The sequence below is a fragment of the Ovis canadensis genome, chromosome 3, assembly GCF_042477335.2.
Source record: "Ovis canadensis isolate MfBH-ARS-UI-01 breed Bighorn chromosome 3, ARS-UI_OviCan_v2, whole genome shotgun sequence".
Classification (NCBI taxonomy): domain Eukaryota; kingdom Metazoa; phylum Chordata; class Mammalia; order Artiodactyla; family Bovidae; genus Ovis; species Ovis canadensis.
This window is the reverse complement of record NC_091247.1, coordinates 208340964-208367050: the sequence shown is the minus strand read 5'-3', so window position 1 is coordinate 208367050 and position 26087 is coordinate 208340964. Positions and strand designations below refer to the sequence as shown.

The 26087-nt window shown below is 44.1% G+C and overlaps 2 protein-coding genes across 3 annotated transcripts in view; both read right to left on the bottom strand.

Annotated features, from left to right (window-relative positions):
• Nucleotides 1-9010: 9010 nt before the first annotated feature.
• LOC138931518 (protein transport protein Sec61 subunit beta-like) lies at nucleotides 9011-17619 on the bottom strand. 2 transcript variants are annotated; one of them, XM_070292365.1, is made up of 2 exons: nucleotides 17416-17619; nucleotides 9011-9528 (listed from the first exon to the last, which is right to left on the bottom strand). In XM_070292365.1, exons 1-2 carry the CDS (start codon nucleotides 17617-17619, stop codon nucleotides 9202-9204), a joined length of 531 nt encoding a protein of 176 aa, XP_070148466.1. In that variant the 3' UTR covers nucleotides 9011-9201. The 2 variants fall into 2 exon arrangements, with proteins under 2 accessions (XP_070148466.1, XP_070148467.1); XM_070292366.1 differs by having other exon boundaries at nucleotides 17428-17485.
• HEBP1 (heme binding protein 1) overlaps nucleotides 17529-26087 on the bottom strand; it is a 38756-nt gene continuing 30197 nt past the window's right edge. The window contains exon 4 of the mRNA XM_069585662.1: nucleotides 17529-18155. Coding sequence (XP_069441763.1) covers nucleotides 17978-18155 — 178 coding nt within the window. The 3' untranslated portion in view covers nucleotides 17529-17977. The remainder of the gene's footprint in view (nucleotides 18156-26087) is intronic.

The window sequence follows — 26087 nt, the reverse complement described above, 5'->3', positions numbered from 1 at the left end:
GTCTTACCTTCTCTGTGAGCACTCCTTCCTGCCCTCATCACTCTGGCCCTCACTGATCACTCCCTCAGGGAACTTCATAGTCTGTACTGTTCAAAGTTATGGAAATAATGTTTTCTGCCCATTTTATTTGTATTAGTCGATTTATGAATAACCATAAGAAAGAAAATGAATTTAAGTAAATAATAATAAAACAGAAACAAACTCACAGCCTTAGTGAAGGAACTTATGGTTACCAGGGGAGACAGATGAAGGGAAGGGATAGTCAGGGAGTTTGGGATCAACATGTGCACACTGCTATATTTAAAATGGATAACCAACAAAGTCCTACTGTAGAGCACAGGGAACTCTGCTCAGTGCTGTGTGGCAGCCTGGATGGAAGGGGAGTTTAGTGATAATGGATACATGTATAGCGTGGTTTCAAGTTTCTTCGTGATCTGGGCCATGTGGGGCTGGGTCCCTTTGCATTCCACTTGAAACTATCATAACATTGTTAATCAGCTATACCCCGACACAAAATAAAAAGTTAAAAAATCATAAATAAAAACCATTGTCGTTGTTGTTCAGTTATTAAATCATGTGTGACTCTGCAATCCCATGGACTGCAGCATTCCAGGCTTCCCTGTCCTTCACCGTCTCCTGGAGTTTGTTCAAACTCATGTCCGTTGAGTTGGTGATGCCATCCAACCATCTCATCCTCTATCATCCCCCTTTCCAGCCCTCAATCTTTCCCAACATTAGGGTTTTTCCAATAAAAACAGTACATTTATTAATTTCTTTTATTTGTAATTCATCCCTTTGGTTAGATTTATAGCTGCTTGGGGGTTAGGCTCCACCTTTTATGTCCTCATAGCACCTGGCCCTGCAGGGAGCACCTCCTAGGTGATGGATGAATTGACTAATGGAAGGATTCTAAGGGTAGAATTCCAGGCCACATGGAGTTACTTTTTACTAGTGTGTTTTTCCAACCCATGCTTTTAAATGGAAGCCACCTGAGATAAGAATCTTAACAAGCCCTGGACAAATTCATTCTGAAGTGGTATTCTATCAGCTAGAATCTCTTTAACTTTAAAAAGCCGTGTCCACCCCCCAGCCCCTGCCTTTAAGAGAAGACTATTTTAGGGAGAAGTGTCCTCCCCTTGACTCACTTTGGGCACAATCACAGTCTGTCTGAAGCTGTAAAAGCTTTTCTATAAAGTTTACATTAAGGGTAAAGGGATTTTCCAGATGCTGAAATATGACATCTGGGAGGATTCACCCAAAGACACGTGTGAATGGTGAAGTTGCTGTTAGACCAGCAGGAGAGGATTTCCCATTGAATTTTTCCAAGATGACCATTTTGGTGACCTTTGGAGGAGAGACAGAGAAGGTCAACCCCTTTGGCTTTAGTCACGGGCATTCCTCACTGTTGTGAGGTTAGAGTTCCTGGCATACTTGTCTTCTAAGGAGATTGCTCCTGACACCCTGATCGCTTGAGGCAGGTGAATTAATGGGTTAATGACCACAAAGCCCTTTGAGCACCTTAGATAAAAGAACTGTCTCAAGTACTAATTATCCTTATTTTAAAATCTAGGGTAATAAAGTTAGCCCATCTCCTTTAGGCCCTAAGGAAAGAGGGCTCCCTTTGCCTACACACATTCAAATTACTCACATCTCCTTCCTTTTGTCTTTTATGCTGTGACAACATCACACCAAACAGCTCAGGCTTTGATGAATCAAAGTATATTGATTACAACAAGTCCATTAAAAATGGAGATAAAACTGTCAAGAGGCCAAACGCCTTTTGCCAAACATCTTTGTGTTGTTCCCTTCTCCTAGAAACAAGCTGGAGGGAATGTTAGAGGTGACCTAATCTAACCCTTTCATTAATAAGAATAAGGAAGCCACTATGATAATAGGAGGATTTTAACAATAGGGAGGCAGAGACCAAGAGATGAAGGGAGGTACCCAGGGGGTGGGGTGTTAGGGGAGACAGCCAGCATTGTCTGACTCCTAGTCCCATTCTTGCTGCTATACCAGGTTACTTTCCTGATATGCTTCATATTGTGAGGACAAGCCCTAAGAGGAATAAGCCCTTAGATGTGGCAAATGGGTCAGGATCAGAAAGAAAGAAAAATGTTGATTAGGAGAATGCATCATATACCCTTTATCCCAAAACAGCTGTTATTGTTGTTCAGTTGCTCGGTAGTGTCCAACTCTTTGTGACCCCATGAACTGCAACATACCAGCCTTCCCTGTCCTTCACTATCTCCCGGAGTTTGCTCAAACCTGTGTCCATCGAGTCGGTGATGCCATCCAGCCATCTCATCCTCTGTCGTCCCCTTCTCCTCCTGCCTTCAATCTTTCCCAGCATCAGGATCTTTTCCCATGAGTCAGCTCTTTGAGTCAGGAGGCCAAACTATTGGAGCCTCAGCTGTCATGGTAAACATGTGAGGACCAGCTATATACGATGGGTTGATCTGGCTGGGAGGAACCTCACTGATTCTTTTGCTCACTGGCCTTTCCAGGTCTGGCTTCATGGGATTGTCACCAGTGTAGTTGTTTAGGACACAATACACAGAGGGCTCCTGTGCTTAGAGTCTAATGTCCCGCCATCACCATCTTGAAATTCTTAATAATTTAATCTTGAATTTGTGTTTTATTTATTTTTAATGAAAAAGCTATTGGCTTAAAAAAATTTTTTTTAAGAAATATATTTATTGCATTCGAGATTTTAAGTCCCCAATGTGGGCTTGAACTGGTGTCTCCTGCAGTGGAAAGGTGGAGTCTTAACCCTTGAACAACCAGAAAGTCCCTGAATTTGTTTCATGAGTGAAGTCAGATGGGGCTTGGAGCCTCGGCTCATGTGTGATCCTGCCTCCCTTCTCTTTTGTGTCTCATTACCTGCCTGTCTCCCTGGGACAGGTTCTTGGCCACCCTCTCTCTGCCACCCCTTGGGGCCCCAGGGGCCCTGGTTTCCCCATTTCTGCCCCTGTCCCTAGACTCCCTCCACACTCCACCTGGGCTCACTTGTCTGACATGGTTTGGGGTGATAGACCCTTGCAAAGGGGAGATTGATTTATGTCCAGGCAGGATACTACATTTTCATTTTGCACTGGGTCATGCAAATTATGCTTTTGAACTGTGGTGCTGGAGAAGACTCTTGAGAGTCCCTTGGACTGCAAGGAGATCCAACCAGTCAATCCTAAAGGAAATAAGTCCAGAATATTCATTGGAAGGACTGATGCTGAAGCTGAAACTCCAGTACCTTGGCCACCTGATACAAATAACTGATTCATTGGAAAGGACCCTGATGCTGGGAAAGATTGAAAGCAGGAGGAGAAGGAGATGACAGAGGATGAGATGGTAGGATGGCATCACTGACTCAATGGACATGAGTTTGAACAGGCTCTGGGAGTTGGTGATGGACAGGGAAGCCTGGTGTACTAGAGTCCATGGGGTTGTAAAGAGTTGGACACAACTGAGTGGCTAAACTGACTGATGCAAATTATGTAACTAGCCCTGGTCATCTCCTTCAATTTTCTGGCATATGATAACTAACTTGATCAATTTCTTATCAGGATATTAATATTGTAGAGTTTAATTGCATTTTATAATGTGAAGTTATTAATAGTTGTGAACAATTGCAGTATATTATTTGGGTCAGGAAACTGTGAAAACTCTCAACCAAGCCTTATTTAATTAATAGGGGTATTTGGTGGCTCAGAGGTTAAAGCGTCTGCCTGCAATGCAGGAGACCTGGGTTCAATCCCTGGGTCGGGAAGATCCCCTGGAGAAGGAAATGGCAACCCACTCCAGTATTCTTGCCTGGAGAATCCCATGGACAGAGGAGCCTGGTGGGCTACAGTCCACGGGGTCACAAAGAGTTGGACATGACTGAGCGACTTCACTCACTTTGGGGGAGGGAATTTATCTGACATTTTTCTCCAGTTTTTGCATATTATAACGTTTTAATTGAATGAATATGTTGTTGTTGAGTCACTAAGTTGTGTCCAACTCTTTGCAACCCCTGCCAGGCTCCTCTGTCCATGGAATTTCCCAGGCAACAACGCTGTAGTGGGTTGACATTTTCTTCTCCAGGGGATCTTCTGGACCCAGGGATCGAATCTGGATCTCTTGCATTGGCAGGAGGATTCTTTATCACCGAGCCACCAGGGAAGCCCTAATTAATATACATTGCTATTACAGTGGGTTGTTTTATCATTATTATAAGACAGCAGATGATGGGAAAAATATAGAGGTATGTTCCAGTTCAACTTCTGGATCTGGAAGTGTAAACATGACAATACTGAGAAAAATGTTGATTAATAAAAAAATTTATTTTATTTGAGCTGTATTCTGAAAAGGAAGAAGTAGATGCAAGATTTTATAATGAAGATGATTTAAATGTGATTTTAAAAATACGCAAAACATAACAGAAGTGAGACTCAACATATAATTTATAATGAAATCTTTATAAATGAAAACTTAAAATCTTCAAAATTAAAAACACATCCAGGGAAACAACATGGTATCTTGTCACTAAATCCCACTCATATTTCCAAAGGTAAAGTACATGAATTTATCAATGATTTCTAAGTTATCTACTATTAATGAAATGAGCTTCTAATCATCTATTTAGCAATATACTGTTTGTGTGTGTGTTCAGTGGCTAATTTGGGGCCGACTCTTTGCAGACTCCATGGACTGTAGCCCACCAGGCTCTTCTGTCCATGAGGTTCTCCAGGCAAGAACACTGGAATGGATTGCCATTTTCTTCTCCAGGGGATCTGCCCGACCCAGAAATCAAACCTGTGTCTACAGTGTTCAGTTCAGTTCAGTCGCTCAGTCATGTCCAACTCTTTGTGACCCCATGAATCGCAGCACACCAGGCCTCCCTGTTCATCACCATCTCCCGGAGTTCACTCAGACTCACATCCATCGAGTCCGTGATGCCATCCTTGGTCGTCCCCTTCTCCTCCTGCCCCCAATCCCTCCCAGCATCAGAGTCTTTTCCAATGAGTCAACTCTTCTCATGAGGTGGCCAAAGTACTGCAGTTTCAGCTTTAGCATCATTCCTTCCAAAGAAATCCCAGGGCTGATTCCTTCAGAATGGACTGGTTGGATCTCCTTGCAGTCCAGGGGACTCTCAAGAGTCTTCTCCAACACCACAGTTCAAAAGCATCAATTCTTCGGTGCTCAGCCTTCTTCACAGTCCATCTCTCACATCCATACATGACCACAGGAAGAACCATAGCCTTGACTAGATGGACCTTAGTCAGCAAAGTAATGTCTCTGCTTTTGCATATACTATCTAGGTTGGTAATAACTTTTCTTCCAAGGAGTAGGCGTCTTTTAATTTCATGGCTGCAGTCACCATCTGCAGTGATTTTGGAGCCCCCCCAAAATAAAGTCTGACACTGTTTCCACTGTTTTCCCATCTATTTCCCATGAAGTGATGGGACTGGATGCCATGATCTTCGTTTTCTGAATGTTGAGCTTTAAGCCAACTTTTTCACTCTCCTCTTTCACTTTCATCAAGAGGCTTTTTAGCTCCTCTTCACTTTCTGCCATAAGGGTGGTGTCATCTGCATATCTGAGGTTCTTGATACTTCTCCTGGCAATCTTGATTCCAGCTTGTGTTTCTTCCAGTCCAGCGTTTCTCATGATGTACTCTGCATATAAGTTAAATAAGCAGGGTGACAATATACAACCTTGACGTACTCCTTTTCCTATTTGGAACCAGTCTGTTGTTCCATGTCCAGTTCTAACTGTTGCTTCCTGGCCTGCATACAGATTTCTCAAGAGGCAGGTCAGGTGGTCTGGTATTCCCATCTCTTTCAGAATTTTCCACAGTTTATTGTGATCTACACAGTCAAAGGCTTTGGCATAGTCAAAAAAGCAGAAATAGGTGTTCTTCTGGAACTCTCTTGCTTTTTCGATGATCCAGCGGATGTTGGCAATTTGATCTCTGGTTCCTCTGCCTTTTCTAAAACCAGCTTGAACGTCAGGAAGTTCATGGTTCATGCATTGCTGAAGCCTGGCTTGGAGAATTTTGAGCATTACTTTACTAGCATGTGAGATGAGTGCAATTGTGCGGTAGTTTGAGCATTCTTTGGCATTGTCTTTCTTTGGGATTGGAATGAAAACTGACCTTTTCCAGTTCTGTGGCCACTGCTGAATTTTCCAAATTTGCTGGCATATTGAGTGCAGCACTTTCACAGCATCATCTTTCAAGATTTGAAATAGCTCAACTTGAATTCCATCACCTCCACTAGCTTTGTTTGTAGTGATACTTCCTAAGGCCCACTTGAACCCTCAGGGGAGCCCAATAATATATTAGGTGGCAAAAAAGACAAAAAACCAAAACGGGACACACAGCTGCTAAAAATTCATTCTTTTAGGATATATGTTGTTTTTGTATTAGTTGCTCAGTTGCGCCCAAGTCTTTGTGACCCCATGGGATAACACCAGGCTCTTCTGTCCACGGGATTTTCCAGGCAAAGATACTGGCATGGTTTACCATTTCCTTCTCCAGGGGATCTTCCCAACCCAGGGATCAAACTCGTGTCTCCTGGAATGTGGGCAGATTCTTTACCAACTGAGCTACCAGGGAAGCCCGATGGAATAGTAAATATGATTTTTGAGGATAAAAATGATAAATCAGCTAACAATGAAAAATTATACCTCTTAGTATCCCATAACAGTTCATCAAATCTGCATTAGTACAGAATACAGGGAAGCAACGTTTTAATGCAATTACAGTATGATGTAGAGTCTGTGATTCAGCTTGATAAAAGCACTGTTGAAAATTACCAGCACTTTTGGTGAGATTCAAAATGAGTGAAAAAAACAATTTTTATAGAGGATTTCTTGTGTTGTTTAATTTCACTCACACTGGATTAGGTATGATCTCTGAGTTGGAAAAATATATTGTTAATTCAACTGTTTAAACTAGAAAAACCGTAAAGGAGTTATAAACTTAGACAACAAATATGACCAAAAATATGGCAGAGTTATAAAAAATGGTTGAAAATGGCTAACAACCCTGGTTTATTCATCATGAAGCTTTGCAACCTAAAGATATTTTACTTGAACCTCATGAATTTCTTGAAATCAAAAGAAATGCCAGTGAGCAAAACTTTTAGACATATTTTGTTCACATGTTGGAACTGACTATATCCGCTTACTGCACATGGTGGAAATCCTGGTTGCCAGAAGGTACTAAGCTGAGCATAATATATAAACTCAGAAATAAGATGTCAATTTCTTGAGTTGAAAAACTATCTCACTTGGCAGATATTTACATGATATTTGGATAATAAAAGTGGACTTTTAAATGCTTTTTTGAACATTCTTGAGAACAGTTTTGGAAGAAAACCATGGTATATTTTAACATGTCAAACACATTTGAAGATTCCAAGAAATGTGGCAGTTTTAAAAGAGGGCTGTAATTCATCAAGAGATGGGGTCGAATTCCCTTCCACTTGAAGCTCTGGCTGGCCTTAGTGATTCTCTTGTAACCAATAAAATGGGGTGGAGGTGATGATATGCGATTTCTGCCAAGGCTAGGTCAAAATGTGCCTTCCAGCTTCAGTTTTGGTCCCTTGGAATACTCTGGGTTCTTTCTCCTGAGACACAGCTTCCTTGTTCTCAGAAGCCCAAGCCAGACAAGCGACTACATGTAGGTTCTCTGGTCAACCTCACCAGCTGACCCTGGCCTCCCAGCAATCATGGCCGAAGGACCAGACATGGGAATGGAAATTTGCTGGGAAATGGATTCTCTTGTTTCAGCAGTTCAATCAAATCTTCGCTGAACAGAATTTATGTATTTGTCAAATGCAAGACATACTTGCTTTGCTATGAGTTTTCTACAAGTTCAAGTTTATTTCTAAAGAGTTCTAAAACAGTCTAGTTGAAGCCAAAGGCATGTATCCCTGAAGGATCAGGTAATCTCAGAGGCACCAGCATTCCATCGAAAAGGACCTTCATTCTAAAATCTTTAAATTTTCTTTAGAATTGGAGTAATTCTAGCTGATGCATATTTTCAACATGATTGCAATACATAGAATGGAATGTTATAAAGTCAGTTTGAATGAAATAAAGTTAGAGATATGCATTTTTACATCGCGCTTTTCTCTCGTGGTCACAGTCACACTTTTTAGAGGAAAATATGAAGCTTGAATGAAAAACGTGAATAAAAGATACTTGCTTTTCAAAACTGTAAATCAATAATTGAACAAGGAAGAGAATAAGTGACTTCATTTAATTCTTATACTGATATTATGTTTATCATGTAGATTAAGATTAAAGAAAAATTTCCAGTGCTAAATATTGAAGATTACTATATTACCAATCACAACAACCTATTTAGGTGAATTTTTAGGGTTTTCAATTTTGGTTGGATTTATTTATTTTTTTTTGACACTTCCAAAATTTTTATTTTTGGTTAGAATTATAACAACTCAGTTTAGAAATTCTGGTATCTCACACTGATAATTAAGGTCTTTAATTTTCAAAATGAAACAAAATTTTATATAAGAAATCTAATTTATCAAATGAATTACTTCAAAAGGGGTTTATCGACAAGTGATAAAATAGATTGAAACCCCTCATCTAGACTCACAGGATTAAGAACTGAAAGAAAGAAAAGGCAAAAATATTATCTGTGGTTTTAGAGACAAAGAACAGAGTGAGCAAACATTTCATCCAAGATTTCTGGATGATTTCTATGATGGTTCCGTTGGGTACCAGCTGCCTCTGAACACAGATCTGCCTGATGGAGTCATAGGCACACTCCTTGAAAACCACAGAACACTCAAAATGACAATCATCAGGATGGAGATACCTAGAAGAAAACAAGCCAAGGTCAATTACAGTATCTTGGATTTGAATGACTACATGGTCATGTAAGAAACTGTCAATCCAACCAAAAAAAAAAAAAACTACACAAAACGATTTCTACTTATTTACTTGTAAATCTAAAGAGTGACTAAGTGCCCTAGCAGTCAGGCATCAACAATGAGACTTGGTATAAATGAATTAAAAAGTTTATTAGCCATGGAAAAAAATTGATTCTTTAATTCTTATTAAGTTCCCTATAAAACAGTAAGCTTGCAGAAAATCTCTTCCTCATGAACAGAAAATCACTATGTTTTTGGTCCAAAATATGTTGGGATTTTTTCCTTTCTTCTTCAGATGATAGACAGGTGGATGTAGCCAAGTCTATGAATGAGTGTACTTGCCCCAAATGTGCAACATAAACACAGAAGCGATGAGCAGAAGACTCATAACCAATACTGGAACAGGGCCCGCTTTGAGCCCTGGTGAATCCTCTGCGTAGAATCGCCACATCGCCCCAATGCCGGCTGAGGTCGTACGGCCTGGGCTCCTTGCTCCACAGCTGGTGTTCTTCCTCTGCCGGACGGTGGATCCCGCCGCCCGGGCCGCCACTGCTTTGCTGGGAGAGCGCCCTGAGGAGCCCACGTTAGTGCCACTGGGGGCCGGGCCAGGCATGTTGAAGACAGGAGGGTGGCAGGGAGCTGAAGTGAACTGCAGAGAGAGAGCTTGGTTGGATTTAAAAAGAGAAAGAACCAGGTCCAATAGTGTGCCAGATGTACATGTTATTGTGTCTTTGGGTAGTCCACTGGAATGAATTTTACACACAGGTAAACAAATCTGTTCACTCAGTAACAATCATGTCTAAATTTTTGTTTGTGTTATTTATTTAGAATTTTTATATTCTCTATGAATAGCAATAAAATACCATGCAATGTTGTCTCTGTCATGCTTTTTTTAAGTAGACTTAAATTTAAAAAATTACTTATTTATTTATTTTGACTAGGCTGTGTGGCTTGTGGGACTGAACCTGTGTCCTAGGCAGGCAGTGAAGACATGGAGTCCTAACCACTGGGCAGTCAGGGAATTCCCAATAGACTTTTGTTTTTCAGGAGCAGTTTTAGTTTTACAGAAAAATTGAGTATAACATACAGATTTCCCATTCTCCCCCTTTCTTTCTCCCTACCCTTGTTTCCCGTAGTGTTAATATCTTGAATTAGTGTGGTACATTTGTACTATTGATGAACTAATATTGATATATTATTATTTTCTAAGGGCTTCCCTGGTGGCTCAGATGGTAAAGAATTTGCCTGCAATGCAGAAGACTTAAGTTCGATTCCTGGGTTGGGACTATCCCATGGAAAAGGAAATGGCAACCCACTCCAGTATTCTTGCCTGGAGAATTCCATGGACAGAGGAGTGGACTCTACCTTCTGAGCTACCAGGGAAGTCTCCTCTGTCCATGGAATTATTTTCTGAAGTCTATGGTGTTCACACTTGTTCTTTCTGTTGTAAATTCTATGGATTTTGACAAATGTATAATAACATATATCCATCATTACAGGGTCATATAGCATTTATTGTTCCACTACTCTAAAAATCACCTATACTCCATCTATTCACTCCTCCTTCTCTCCACTGCTTTTACTTTGCCATTGGTAGTAATGGAAAGTATTGCTTCATAAAACGTGTGTTACACATGTGTGAGTACTTGTACTGGGTTGAAAGGCAAAATGTCATTCTGATTGAGGATCGGGGGTAAGAAAAAACTTGAAAAATACTAGCCTTATTAAATGAGTTCTTGCTTGCACTCCGACTTGAGTCTGGCTGTTTGCTATGAACTAGCTCTCTGGTCTTGGGCAAATGTCTTGATCTCAGGATGATTTCTGGCTTTTTGACTAGAGTGAGTTTGTGAATAGTGGTGCTGTTCAGAGAGTCCAGGAAGATGGAGGAAGAAAAAGATTTGGGGGGATTAAAGAATCTGAACCAAAAGTTCCATTCTGGTTGTGTCATCTGAGAAATCTGAGTTACTTATGTGAAAACGTCAAGCAAGTCATTGGATCCATACATCTGGAGCTTATAGATTTATTTCTGCCTTTTTGTACTTTTAAAAGTACAAAACTTTTTTAACTTCCTGTTGGCATTATAGATGCATACCAAGCCGGATGGCAAACAGGTGGACTGGCTACCTCTCTCCATCCCTCATTTTCCAGCTTGCTTTCAACTGCTGCATGAATTGGGAAACACATTAATTCATCCCACATTCATACGCTGAGCTTTTGCTGGGAGCTGAGGGTACAGAAATGAATAGTGTTACTCTGCTCAGTATTCTGTAATAACTTAAATGGGAAAAAGAGTTTGAAAAAGAATAGATACATGTGTTTGTGTATAACCAAATCACTTTGCTGCACGCCTGAAACTAACGCAAACAGTAAAGCAATCATGTTGTTGTTGTTTAGTCCCTAGGTTGTGCCTGACTCTTTTGCAACCCCAGCTCGCCAGGCTTTTCTGTCCACGGGATTTCCCAGTCAATAATACTGGAGTGAGTTGCCATTTTCTTTTTCAGGGTGTCTTCCCTACCCGCTTTGAAGGATCAGGATCCAACGGGGAGAACCCGTGTCTCCTGCACTGACAGGCAGATTCTTTACCATTGAGCCACCAGGGAAGCCCTACAAAAGGATAAATATAACTCACACTGACATCTGTTATACAGGAAATCCTAACAGTTATCAGTTAAGTGTTTTTCCAGTGGTCATGTATGGATGTGAGAGTTGGACTGTGAAGAAGGCTGAGCGCTGAAGAATTGATGCTTTTGAACTGTGGTGTTGGAGAAGACTTTTGAGAGTCCCTTGGACTGCAAGGAGATCCAACCAGTCCATTCTGAAGGAGATCAACCCTGGGATTTCTTTGGAAGGAATGATGCTAAAGCTGAAACTCCAGTACTTTGGCCACCTCATGAGAAGAGTTGACTCATTGGAAAAGACTCTGATGCTGGGAGGGATTGGGGATGGGAGGAGAAGGGGACGACCGAGGATGAGATGGCTGGATGGCATCACGGACTCAATGGACGTGAGTCTGAGTGAACTCCGGGAGTTGGTGATGAACAGGGAGGCCTGGTGTGCTGTGATTCATGGGGTCGCAAAGAGCCGGACACGACTGAGCGACTGAACTAAACTGAACTGAACAGTTATCATCAAAAGGAAAAAATATTTTTCTATTTGTTTAATGTTGTTTCTTTTTTTCTTCCTTCCTTTTTTTTTTTTTGGTCACACTATGTGTGGGACGTTCCCCAACCAGGGACAGAACCCAGGCCCTGGCAGTGAAAGCCCAGAGTCCTAACCACTAGGCAACCAGGGAACTCCCATTTAAAGTTGTTTCTATATGAGATGATGGATGTTCACTAAACTTATTGTGGTAATGATTTAATGACATATGGAAGTCAAATCATTATACTATACACCTTAAAGTTATACAGTGCTGTATGTCAATTATGAAGTGAAGTGAAGTGAAGTCGCCAGTCGTGTCTGACTCTTTGTGACCCCATGGACTGTAGCCTACCAGCTTCCTTTGTCCATGGGATTTTCCAGGCAAGAGTACTGGAGTGGATTGCCATTTCCTTCTCCAAGGGATCTTCCCAACCCAGGGATTGAACCCAGGTCTCCCACATTGTAGACAGACGCTTTACCGTCTGAGCCACCAGGGAAGTCCATTATGTCAATTATATCTCATTAAAACTGGAAGAAAATGTCCCTATGTTGTAGACATTGTTTAAGGAGGGATGATGGTCCTCTGTTAGTATTGGGGTCACAAGAACTTCTTTTATCTGACTTTTAATCAAGAGAGAGGATAGACAGGGTTGCTGATTTGACAGGTGGCAAATAGGTTGCTGCTGTTCTCTGTGCTGTTTCTAGAGTAATAAGCTCATGGAATTTGTTCATCTACACTCCAGGCAGTGGCTTACGCCCTAGAGACATAGGGATCATAGCACTGCCACATGGCTGAGCCTCAGAATAAATGATACAGGGAGGAGGGAGCATCCACCTTGTACACTCACTTGTAGAGTCACATTCTGCCTCATTACCTTTCTTGCCAGACAAGGGAAACAGACACTAAACTGAGAGTTCAGTGCATTTGGTCTTGGAGTTAAACTGCCTAAGTTCAGATTCTGGCTCTGTTGAGTATCATCTGTGTAGCCTAGAGCATGTTAATGAATCTCTCTGGGCTGTCCTAGTTTATCTGTAAACGGGGTATTGCCTGTGACTCCCTCATAGGATTGTGGGGTCTAATAAAAAGGGAATTCATGTACCAAGTTTGTGTAATGGTGAATGCTTAATGTTAGCGATCAATAACTCTGATTTTAAAAAATTCAGCTGATCTACATTAAGACCGAGCATCTATTGTACACATACCCTTGTAGACTTAAAAAGTATTCACAACCTAAACGTTGAGTTATGTTTTATTCGGCAGGAATTTTTAGGACTTCAAACCCAGGAGGCAGTATCTCAAGTAACCCTGAGAGAACTGGTCTGAGGAGGCAGAGAAGCTAGGTTACACAAAAGTTTTGCAACAAAGAGCTGGTAGTCTGAACAAAGGGCAGGTAGTCAAGAGATTATTGTGAATTAAAAGGAAAATAAGTTAAGGAATTTAGCATTCTTCTTTGTATGGGAAGATGCAAGAGTCTGGGCTCACTAAAATCATTTACTTGATATGCATCTCAGCCATCTGGGGCCAGCGGCCTGTCTTTTCACATCCGGAGTGTCCTCAGGGCTCACCGTAGGGGGAGGCTGCAGTCTGATGGCTACTGCTGCTGCTGCTGCTAAGTCGCTTCAGTCGTGTCCAACTCTGTGCGACCCCATAGACGGCAGCCCACCAGGCTCCCCCATCCCTGGGATTCTCCAGGCAAGAATACTGGAGCGGGTTGCCATTTCCTTCTCCAATGCATGAAAGTGAAAAGTGAAAGTGAAGTCGCTCAGTCGTGTCCGACTCTTAGCAACCCCATGGACTACAGCCTACCAGGCTCCTCCATCCGTGGGATTTTTCCACGCAAGAGTACTAGAGTGGGGTGCCATTGCCTTCTCCACTGATGGCTACTAGATGGCAGGTATTCTTCTCCTTCCCGAGTTCCCCCAGGGCTCACTGGCTGATGAAGACGACAGCCTCTGTTTACTGACATGGCAGGCAGTATCCCCTTTCTTGCCCTTACTCTGCGGGGTGACCGGGGGCTGTAAGTCACTAAGGAAGAGGGATGTACTTGGAGACCGTGTCACAGTGATAGTGTTACAGCTCAGTTTTATTTAGAAAATAAAGGAAAATACATCCTCAAGGCATGTGGGCATGCCGACCCAAGAGAGAGAGAGAGAGACCCCCGGCCCTTTGGCTCCTCTTTTTATATGTTCTTTTCTCCCCACCCTGGGCCTTCCCTATGTAAATCGGGCTAGCCGGGAGAGCTGTTTGTTTTACCTGAGGTCCTCACTCTGGTCCTCAGACCTTCCTTGGTTCTATTTTTGAGGGCTTTTCCCTTCCTTGTCTTTTAGCCATCCCCATTCTGGACTCCTTTGTCCTATTCTAACAGATTCAAAGACTCTTGAGCTGGGACTTGAAAGATGGGTAGAGGATAGATAGGGAGGTGGGGGGTGGATTCCAGGTGTGGGAGGCAAGGTAAGCAAAGTCATGGAGCATGAAAGTGGGGGACATTGCAGGGGAACCGGCATTTATTCTGGTTCTGCTAGAGGGAAGGGAACCCAGGAGAGAGGAAGAGGCATGATGTAAGAAAAGGCTGTGTTTGAGCCAGCACATAAAATGACTTTTTGATGAAAGTCTGGGCTTCCCAGGTGGCTCTAATTGGAAAGAATCTGCCTGCCAATGCAGGAGATATAAAAGACAGGTTCAATCCCTGGGTCAGGAAGATCCCCTGGAGGAGGGCATGGCAACCACTCCAGTATTCTTCCCTGGAGAATTCCACTGACAGTGGAGACTGATAGGCTACAATCTATGGGATCGCAGTCAGACATGACTGAAGCAACTGAATTAACTCATTGCCAAGAAAGGGTGATTCAGATTTTACTCCATGTTTGATTATGAGATGACTCTATGCAGCCCACACCTTCAGTCTATCCTGGCCATTTTCTACCTTACATGGATTGGTTTCTGATTCTGCATGTGTAGATATTGCTTCAGTCTATCTTCTTATTCCTAGAGGATTATAGTTGCTATAGAAACCAACTACTTTAAAGGAAAACCTAGAGCTTGTCAAGGATATAAATTCGAAGGCAAACTCTATGGCATTCAATCAAATAAATACCCATCTGTGTGGCATGCTATGAACCTTTAATTACAGTGCTCAAGATCAAAGTAACATTACTCAAGAGTGGAGAAGCCAAATGTAAATGAAGGAGGTCTTAAAAATGTGATGACCCTGAGCTCAGCCAAGCATTGCACAGTATAGACAATCACCTGATGGCCCCTAAGTATTTGTGTAAGCAGGAGAGTGTGGAATTATGTTGTGGTATATACAGGACAAAGTTTATTGGGTGTGATTACAAAACATACAAGGATTTTTTTTTCTTGAGGGATGTTTTATTTTTCTAATCATTATTTTTTATTGAAGTATAGTTGATTTACAGAAATATTAATATCTGTTGTACAGCAAAGTTATTCATTTATACATATATGTGTGTGTGTGTGTGTGTGTTAGTGGCTCAGTTGTATCTGACTCTTTGCAACCCCGTGGACTACAGCCCACCAGGCTCCTCTGTCCGTGGAATTCTCCAGGCAAGAACACTGCAGTGGGTTGCCATTTCCTTCTCCAACATACATATGTATGTATATGTAAATGTATACTTTAAAAAATATTCATTTCCATTATGGTTTATCATAGGATATTGAATATAGTTCTCTGTGTTATACATTAGGACCTTGTTGTTTATCCACTCTTTAGCTTATATCTGTTAACCTCAATCTTCCCATTCCATGCCTCCCTCAACGTTCTCCTCCTTGGCAACTACCAGTCTGTTCTGTTAGCAATTGCTTGTTTCATAGATAGGCTCATTTGTGTCATATTTTATATGCCATATATAAGCGATACCATATGGTATTTGTCTTTCTCTTTTTGATTTACTTCACTTACTATGATAATCTCTAGTTGCATCCATGTTGGTGCAAATGGCATTATTTCCTTTTTTATGGCTGAGTAATATTCCAGTGTGTGTGTGTGTGTGCGTATGTGCATACATGTTTTTTATATATGTGTGTGTGTGATATATACATGTGTGTATATCTCACGTTTTTTTAAACACTAGTTTTGCAGTTAAAAAAAAATAATTTTACTCAGTTTTGCTGTGCTGGTTCCTCATCGTTGCTCAGGCTTTCTTCCTAGCTGTGGTGAGTGGGGGCTACTCTCTGGTTGTGCTGCCTGGGCTTCCCATTGCAGTGGCTTCTCTTGTGAAGCATGTGCTCTCGGATGTGAGGGCTTCAGCAGTCTCAGCACATGGGCTCAATAGTTGTGTCTTCTGGGCTTCAGAGCACTGGCTCAATAGTTGTGGCTCATGGGCTTAGTTGCTCCGCCGTGGGTGGGATCTTCCTGGACTGGGAGTCAAACCCGTGTCTCCTGCACTGGCGGGAGGATTCTTTACCACTAAGCCACCAGGGAAACCTTACCACATCTCGTTTATCCATTCATCTATTGATGGACATTTACGCTGTTTCTGTTTTAGCTTTTGTAAACAGTGCTGCTATGAACATAGGGGCTTTTAAATTCTAGTTTTGTCTGGATATATGCCAAGGAGAGGGATTGCTGGATCATACGATAATTCTGTTTTTAGCTTTCCGAGCAACCTCCTTACGGTTCTCCAAGGTGGGTGCACAAACTTACATTCCCACCAACAGTGTAGGAGGGTTCCCTTTTCTCCACACCCTCTCCAGCCTTTGTTATTTATAGACTTTTTAATGATGGCCATTCTGACCAGTGTGAGGTGGTACCTCATTGTAGTTTTGACTTGCATTTCTCTAATAATTAGTGATGTTGGACATCTTCTCATGTGCCTATTGGCCATCTGTATTTCTTCTTTGGAGAAATGTCTATAGGTCTTCCATCCATTTTTCGATTGGGTTGTTTGCTCTTTGTTGTTGAGTTGCATACAAGAATATTAATGGCATGGGAAGAGGGTTTGTGGTGGAATGCAGAGCATCCTTGTATGTGCAGCTCCAGAGAGCCTGCAGCCTTCAGGCTGTGAACCCAAGCGTTCCATCTAGAGCACAGTTTGAATATTTGCTAATATCTCTACTGTCTACTGTTTTGCAACTTAATCACACAACAATCTCAATCTAAAATACTGGCCATATGTTCTACTGTAGGCCCTGGTAAGAGAAGGAGGGATGAGCAAGGTCTTCTCATCAGCCTCTATTTTGGGAAATATGCAGACAAGCAAGGGGGCTGAAGTTGGGAAAAAAGACTGCTTTACTAGGCCACAGCTTGACAATCAGTCACCTTGGTCTCTGTTCCATTTTTCACTATTTAATCCAGAATGAAGATACACAACCTATTGATATTTCCTTGGCTGCTGTCCCTGTCTTTTCTTCATTCACTGTTTGCCACCCCATTACCTGTGTCCTCACCATGGGGCAGGAGACTGAAAGTCCTCCTTTCGTCATCTGAGGATGCTCCACTGTTTGGGGTTTCTGGGGATAGAAGAGAAAGTGACTAAACAACAACAGGATTTGTTTTAGCTGTTTCAAGGCAAAGATCTTTATTTTTGGTTTCTTTTTAAAGAAAGCTCTTCTAAGAATTACATACGAAAGATCACGCATAAATCACACTTTTTTGTGGATTGACAAAAATACAGTTTTCATGATTTTTAAAAATCTGTTTTTAGGGGATCCAGAGAGCTGGAAAAATGCTGCTGGGTTTTTCTGGCCTACCACTGAATTGTCTATAAGTCAATTATAGACACATGCGTTAGAAGAATGCACATGTATCATGGGTACATTATTTCCCACCAAGAGAAACAGAGCCTCAGCATCTGGACCGTGCTTATCTCAGGAAACTGGCAGTGACTGGCTCTGAAGGGAAGCTGGTTCTGCTGGAGCGGCACGGGGGCGCTGCTTCCTCCCAGGGGAAGTAGGCACAGATGCAGACGCCCTCGGAGCTCGGGGTTCAGCCAATGACTCATTCACTGCTCTTCACCAGCCAGACCTCGTTGCGACGTCCGTAGGGCTTCATGGGAGGGTCATACCCAGTGCAGAAGTAGAAGTCCGTCTGGTACGTGGCTGTGCTCTCCAGGGCGGACCGCAGCTGGGCGGCTTGGGCAGCGTAATCAGCAGCCTTAGCATAACCACCAAACTGCCTGGGGACACAGAGCAAGTTGCAGGTTAAGAAAGGGCAGAGTCTCGGAGAGAGGGGGGATTTTTTTTCCAAAAAAGTTACTCATCACTCTTATTTACAACAAGTAGGCTATAGTGGTAAGATTTCACATCTGCCCCTTCCTACTGGGGTGGACTGAAGCTCACTGAGCCTCAGAGCATCCTGTGTAAAATCCGGGTGCATGCGTGCTAAGTCACTTTGGTCATGTCGAACTCTTTGCAACCCCATGGACTGTAGCCTGCCAGGCTCCTTTGTCCATGGGATTTCCCAGCAAGAATACTGGAGTGGTTGCTATTTCTTCCTCCAGGGGATCTTCCAGACCCAGGGACTGAACCTGAGTCTCTTATGTCTCCTGCGTTGGCAGGTGTGTTCTTTACCACTAACACCACCTGAGAACCCAAAATTGGAGTATGCTTCCCTTTCCTTCCAATTAATTATGAACATTAACTACAAGCACGGGTATAAAAAAACTAATGCGGAACCTGAAACACAGTACCATCGGCCCTCTGTATTGGTGGGTTCTGGGCTTGCAGACTCAATCAATGGCAGACTGAAAATATTTAGGGGGGAAAAAAAACCTTCCAGAAAGTTTCAAAAAGCAAAACTTTCAACTTGCCACCTGCCACCAACTATTTGGTGGTTCAGTGGTAAAGAATCCCCCTGCAATGCAGGAGACCTAGGAGACAAGGGTTTGATCCCTGGGCCAGGAAGATCCCCTGGAGGAGGAAGCAGCAATCCACTCCAGTATTCTTGCCTGGAGAATCCCATGGACAGAGGAGCGTGGTGGGCTACAGTCTGCCCATAGGTTCACAAAAGAGTCAGACATGACTGGGTGACTGAGCACAATGACACATATCAACTATTTACATAGCATTTATAGTGATAGGTATTATAAGTAATCTAGAGATGATTTAAAGTATACAGAAGGATTATATGCCATTTTATATAAGGGACTTGAGCATCCTTGGATTTTGGTAATGGCGGGGTTCCTGGAACCAGTACTATACTAAAGGTGAGCTTCCTTTCCTTTCCTGAAATTTCCCCAAGAGATGGGAGGCCAATTTTTCCCAAGGCCAAGTCTTCATTGTTTTCTCTAGCTCCCTCTGCTGCCCCAGCTGCCTCTCTGTCTCCAGCTGGGGCGGGGGTGGGGGGAGAGGTGGAGGGGATGGGGGAGGACCAGGGTTGTTAGGGTGGAGATGGGGCACTGGATTTTCACACATCCTAGCTGGGACAAGTAGCAGCTTTGTTAAAATACAGAGAAGCCAAAGATAGGGACCCGAGGAAGCCCTGGGAGGGCTCCAAGGCAAGCTTGAAGCATGTGCCAAGAAATCACTTGGAATAAATCCCTGCATGCATCCATGCTAAGTTGCTCAGTCATGTCTGACTCTTTGCGACCTCATGGACTGCAGCCCACCAGGCTCCTCTGTCCATGAGATTCTCCAGGCAAGAATACTGAAATGGGTTGCCATACTCTCCTCTAGGGGATCTTTCTGACACCCCTGTCTTTTACGTCTCTTGAATTGGCAGGTGGGTTCTTTACCACTAGCGCCACCTGGGAAGCCCAATAAATCCTTGTGTGTGTGTTTGTGTTAGTTGCTCAGTCATGTCTGGCTCTTTGCGACTCCATGGACTGTAGCCCACCAGGCTCCTCTGTCTACAGAATTTTCCAGGCAAGCATACTGAAGTGGGTTGCCATTTCCTACTCCAGGGGATCTTCCCCACCCAGGGATCGAACCTGGGTCTCCGGCATTGTGGGCAGATTCTTTGCCATCTGAGCTACCAGGGAAGATTCAACGAACCCCTTCTGTTGCTCAAATCAGGAAAGCCTTCATTTTCTAGTAAGTAAAGAGAATTTTCCTAAATCAGGCATTTCTCTTGATGGCAGAAGGTGGAGACAGAGAAACAATAAAGCTCATCTTTTCAAGACTATGACTCTCTCCTTACGTCATTGCCTCTACTCCAAAGATTCACCCTGCGACCTCCCCTAAATATACCACTCTAAATCTGGGCTGCACTAAAATCTTTATTACAGTCAAAGGACATCCCCATTTCTAATGAGCTTTATGACTCAAAGGCCTGAATCCACACCAAGCCAAGATTCGGCCAAATGCATTATTTTTGGTGGGGTTCTCTGACTCACGCTTTGCTCTTTTATGAGCGGTTAGTCAGGCTTGCTGAGCATTCAGCATGTACATCACAGGGCTACTGATCTGCAAATACCCAGGATTTCATCTTGAAGGAGCTGGTTATTCCAGTGTCTAGGTAACAGCTATGGAACACAGGGCTGAGACCAATTTGGGAGACATGACGGTTAGTTCTTCAAGTCTATGCAAGAAAGAGTGTAAGGCTGATGGAGAAAGGTGAGTTCTAGCTTCACCGAGGCTCCAGTGAGATAAAACTGGATGAGGAGACAGAGGGTGAACATTAAGGAGGTACTAGTTTGGCAATAAAAGCCCGTAAGATGCTGTGCTTATTTTCAAAGAATGTCTATAGATGAGGACCACCTGTCTGCAACCAATCAAATGCTGAACAGGGAGAGGGGCAGGAATTTGGTGCCTCTGCGGCCCCCTCTCATATATTGATACTGAGCTGTTTTCTATGAAAATGGACGATGTTGGCTCTTTAAGCTACTGGTTTCTAGAAACACTCAAAGTAGTGGTTGGTCCTCAACCTTCTTCATTCATCAGCTGGAGGCAAAACGGATAGTTGTGGGCTCACATCCTAGCTCTGCTATTGTCTGTCTAGCTCCTGGTCTTGGGGAAGTGCTTTAATGTCTCTAGCCTTCTGGTCCTTCATCTGCTCAGTAGGGATGAGGGTGTCAATCTCAGAAAACTGTTGTGAAGATGACAGACGAGAAGACCCTGCAAACGACTCAGCCTCGTGCCCATCACAGAGGAAGCTCGCAGCAAACAGCAGGTGGTGTTGTCACTGTGCTTTACAGTCCGCTCACAACAGCTGCTCCGTTCCCTGACTCCCAAGCTGAGGGCCAGGATGGCAACTGAGAGTAAGATCCAGAACCCAGGGCCTAATAACGAAGACCTGGCTCAAATGACAATCTCATTTTCTCAATGAGGCCTCCTCTCAAAATGCTTTTTATCGTCTAATAGCACTCCCCTTCCCCATTCTTCCCTTACCCTTCCTCCCTCTGTTTCTTTCTTCCTCCTTTCCTATCCTTTTCTTTATTCAGCACTTCTCACCTTCTAACATACTGAATACTATATAATTTATTCTAACATGCTATATAAATTATTTATTGTTTACGGTCTGAGTTCCGTGGTAGGGAGACTCACGCCCCATGAGGGCAGTGATCCTGGTCACTCTTTGTCCACCAGCATATTCTGACCTAACACATATATTAGACCCCTTGGCTAAATGAACAATTTTGTGATAAACAATCAAAGTTGTTGTCTTTAGGCTGATAGACCTAAAGATGAGGGCACTGAATCTGCTGGCCTCCATATTCACTAACTTGTAGAATAAAATCTGAAGCACCTCCTAAGGGCACAGTGGTGGGAATTCAAAGGAAGTGGACTGACTAGGGTCATGTTGAAGGTCATGCTAAGGACTCTGAGCGTGACCTTAGACACAAAGATGGAAGGGGTTTTAAAGCTAAGGGACTAGGGACTTCCCTGATGGTCCAGTGGTTAAGAATTGTGCTTCCACTGCAGGGGCATGGGTTCGATCCCTGGTCAGTGAACTAAACTCCTGCATGCCACAAGATGTGGCCCTCCCCACCCACCCCCATAAAAAAGGTTAAGGGACTGCCATTATCAGACTGCAGTTTGAAGAGACCCCTTTTGGAGGTGGTAGAGGGATGGCGAAGGGAGACATGGAGGCTAGGAACAGCCAAATGTGAGACAATGAAAGCCTGGACAAAGGCAAGTTTGGCATGTGAGTTGGAGGGTGGGGAGGCCAGGGCGAGGGGTGGGAGAAGGGAGGATTCTCGAGGGCTTCCAGTTAAGTCTCTGAGTGGAAACGGATGCCGCCAACCAGAAGAGGGATTCTTAAGGGTCCCTTTGGAGAGGAAGGGTGGGTGGGTTCATCATCTGGTTTGGGACTTGTTGATATGAAGGTGTCTCTTAGGAATGAACCACATTCATGCAATAGTCACTGTGCCCCTAAGCACATGGAGGGCATTGTGAAATCTCAGCCTCTGGAAAGAACTAGAGTCAGAGAAACAATTGGGGAAAAAGATGAGTCCAGTGACAGACACCCGGGCGTCACCTGTGAGTGAGTGCTGGCTGCGGTCATGGCCAAGAGGCAGACAAGGCCAGGTGATGAGCAAACAGGCACGCTGTTCTCGGGAATCCTAATCCCCAGGTGGTGGGAGGAGGGTGAGGACTCAGAAAAGGCCACTGAGAAGGAGCCGTCTGAGTCCAGGGAGACTCAGCAGAGTCATGTGGAGAACATCATCATTCAGGGATTCTTTCATTCATTGCTAAGTCATTTCAGTCGTCTCCGACTCTGTGCCACCCCATAGATGGCAGCCCACCAGACTCCCCGGTCCCTGGGATTCTCCAGGCAAGAACACTGGAGTGGGTTGCCATTTCCTTTTCCAGTGCATGAAAGAGAAAAGTGAAAGTGAAGTCGCTCAGTCGTGTCTGACCCTCAGCGACCCCATGGACTGCAGCCTTCTAGGCTCCTCCGTCCATGGGATTTTCCAGGCAAGAGTACTGGAGTGGGGTGCCATTGCCTTCTCCGCTTTCATTCATTACCGGAATAAAAATCCTTGACTCTTGATATTTATTCCCAGGCTGACTGAGACACTCGTAATGAACATGAAAATTCCCCTATTGCTTCATCAAGGAAACAAACAAAGCTGGGTGAGCTGCAGAAAGATCCATGTGTGTTCCCTGCCTTCAGTCTGACCATCCCTCCCAAACCTCCACCACAGAACCGCACAAATAAGCCAGGACACCAAACCCTTCCAGGCCCAGGGTCCTAAGATGTGAAGGAGCAGCTCTGGCTGTTTCACTCCTCAGAGCTCAGCTTCCTTCCACGCTGCACCTGGAAGATAACCGTGTGGTGCCCCATTCTCCAAGTCCACAGGCATGTTTGCACCTGTTGAGGAATGCTCGTAAGCTCACTGAGCTCCTCAAAAGAAACAAATGAGAAGTCTATAGATTAGACTGTATACAAGTCTGTTAACAAGAGTCTAAGTCTCCATCTTCAAAGCTGCTCACCTCCAGGGCTGTCTTTTTTATCTTATTCAACGTCAGAGTTCAGTATTCCTGAGAATTTGGTTGCCATGGGAACTGAGAAAGAAAACACACACCCTGGATTCCAGAAATACAAAAGGAACTGACTAAAAGGTCCGGAAGAGTTGGGGTGGAGGGGGATGATGAAGGTGGGCTAGCAGATGGAAGCTCTGGTTCAAAGTTCAAAAAATGATCAAGTGTTATTTTTCAGGGAGTGCAGTGAGGGAGAGAAGAAATGGAATGACTCTGAGCCTGACCATTCAGTCTAGAACTTTCGCAGTCTACAGGTCAGCACAGATTTGTGGAGAGTCTGCTACGCAGGAAGCTCCCGTGCTAGGCAAGAGAAGCCTAAGACAAAGAGCTGATAATTCCATGTCAATGGGAAGGATGCGTAACACCATATGGCATTCCATTTGATCGGACGGAGCCAGGCTTAACAGGTTGAACATCACCGAGCAGGAAACACGGGCTTGACAACAGAGAGCTGTAAAGATGATGGGGAAGTCCTCCTGCCCCGGCAAGGTCCAACTGTAGTGGTCAGGACAGAAACACAAAAATTGTGCAGGGCAGGAGAAAAGATTAGAATGGAGGTACCTACGGAACGCTCTCGGGGCAAGGAGCAAGGAATGATTGGCTCCGACTTGGAACGTGAAGGGGAGGAGGCTAAGGAGGACGCGACATCAAGCTGTTATTGCTGGAGCATCTCTTGTGTTGCTGGCAACGGACAGGACCACAATTCCTGCCAATGAGCAGAGACTGGGGAGGGGCTGAGAGGCGCTGGGTGAGTGAGTGAAGGTCTGGTCGTGGATGCTGTACGTGTGGGTGTAAGTGGGCTTTGGGAGGTGGAGATGGGATGCTCTGAGGCCAGGTGGAACCCTGGAGTGGGGCTGCGTTGTAGAGGACAGCATGTGCCACGACAAGGCTCTTTACTCGGTAGGATTCACTGCCTGGTGGAACCTTCGGGGACCCAGCCCAAAGCCTATCCCTCTCCCGTCTGGTTTTACTACTACCCTGGGCTTGGTCCCAACCTCGGGGTGTGCCTCAGGCAGAGGCAGGCGAGGCCCACAACCAGAGTCGAACAGAAGGGGGCGGTAGTGCCATCGGTGGTCCTTAGCTTTAGGGCTGGAGGAGACAAAGGGACGAGTCAGAAGGGGCAGAAGTGGAAGAACTAGAAATGCTCAAGAGGCCTTGCAACAGTTCAGGCAAGAGATGATGAAGACTGTGGTCTTAAGGATGGAGGGGAATGCACAGCAGGGGGTGATGAGGACTCGGCCAGCAACTGATGTGGAGGACGGAGGAGTCAGGATGGATCTGAACGGGATGGGGAGGGTGGAGGGGGCCTCTAGGAAGGCAGAGCTCAGAACACAGTGGGAGGGAATCTGAGTTGCACTAGGGCATGGGGATTTGGGGGCTTCCCAGGTGGCGCTAGTGGTAAAGAATCTGGCTACCAATGCAGGAGAAATAAGAGACCCAGGTTCGATCCCTGGGTGGAGAAGATCCCCTGGAGGAGAGCACGGCAACCCACTCCAGTACTCTTGTCTGGAGAATCAATGGATAGAGGAGCCTGGCGGGCTATAGTCCTTTGGGTCGAAAACAGTCAGAAGCAACGGAAGCAACTGAACACGGCACACACAGCGCAGAGGAGGTTTACTTGGCGATACCTCCCAGGAAACTTGGGACAAAAGGCAGCAGCACTAGCCCTGCTGATTTGGGTTCATCCACCTGGAAATGAATGACCGAAAGCCCCCTGTAAGCACCAGTTTGTAAAAGACCAGAGGAACAGCTGTTAACTCTTAATTCCTCATAGACTTCTATTCATTTAAAAAGCAGCATTTGTTTTTTAGTACATACTACTAATCAATGGACATCACAAGGTCACAAAACAGGAAGACTGAGTTAAGGATGCGCTATGTATCTGAAGGGTTTCCTGGGTGGCACTGGTGGAATAGAACCCACCTGCCCAATGCAGGAGCTGAAGGAGACACAGGTTCAATCCCTCCCGTGAGGAGGGCATGGCAATCCACTTCAGCATTCTTGCCTAGAGAATCCCATGGACAGAGGAGCCTGGCAGGCTATAGTTCACAGGGTCGTAGAGAAGCTGACAAGACTGAAGTGGGTTGGCACCCATTGTATTCGGAACAGTGCTTGTGCCTTCGGCTACTGCCTTCCACAGAAAGGCACTTTTAAATGCACACTCGACTATGCAGTGACACCAAGTGGCAAGTGGAGGAACGATCAGATACTAAAAGCATCAAAGATAAAGTCAGTGTTAGTGGCTCAGCCGTGTCCGACTCTTTGCGACCCCATAGACTATAGCCCGCCAGGTTCCTCTGTCCACGGAATTTTCCAGGCAAAAATACTGCAGTGGGGTGCCATTCCCTTCTTCAGGGCATCTTCCCGACCCAGGGACTGAAATCCAAGAAAGCCCATCAGAGATAATAAACAAGTTAAAAAAAAAATTCACCAAGCTATGCTAGACACTCTCCTCTGTTTAAAAGAAGAGAGAAGTTCCTTTAAATTGCAGTAAAGGAAACTTCCACAGACCTGGCTTGAAAATTACCTTTTAAAGAGTCCCTTTTCCATCATAGGGTAGCAGGGTTCCTTGGCGAAATGGCTAATTTCAGCTCTAGAGCAAGAAACATTAAGATGTGCTTAAAATAACTTGTCCTACCAATAACCAAGGAAGCTACTGGAGATTACCAGGGTCATGTCAAAAG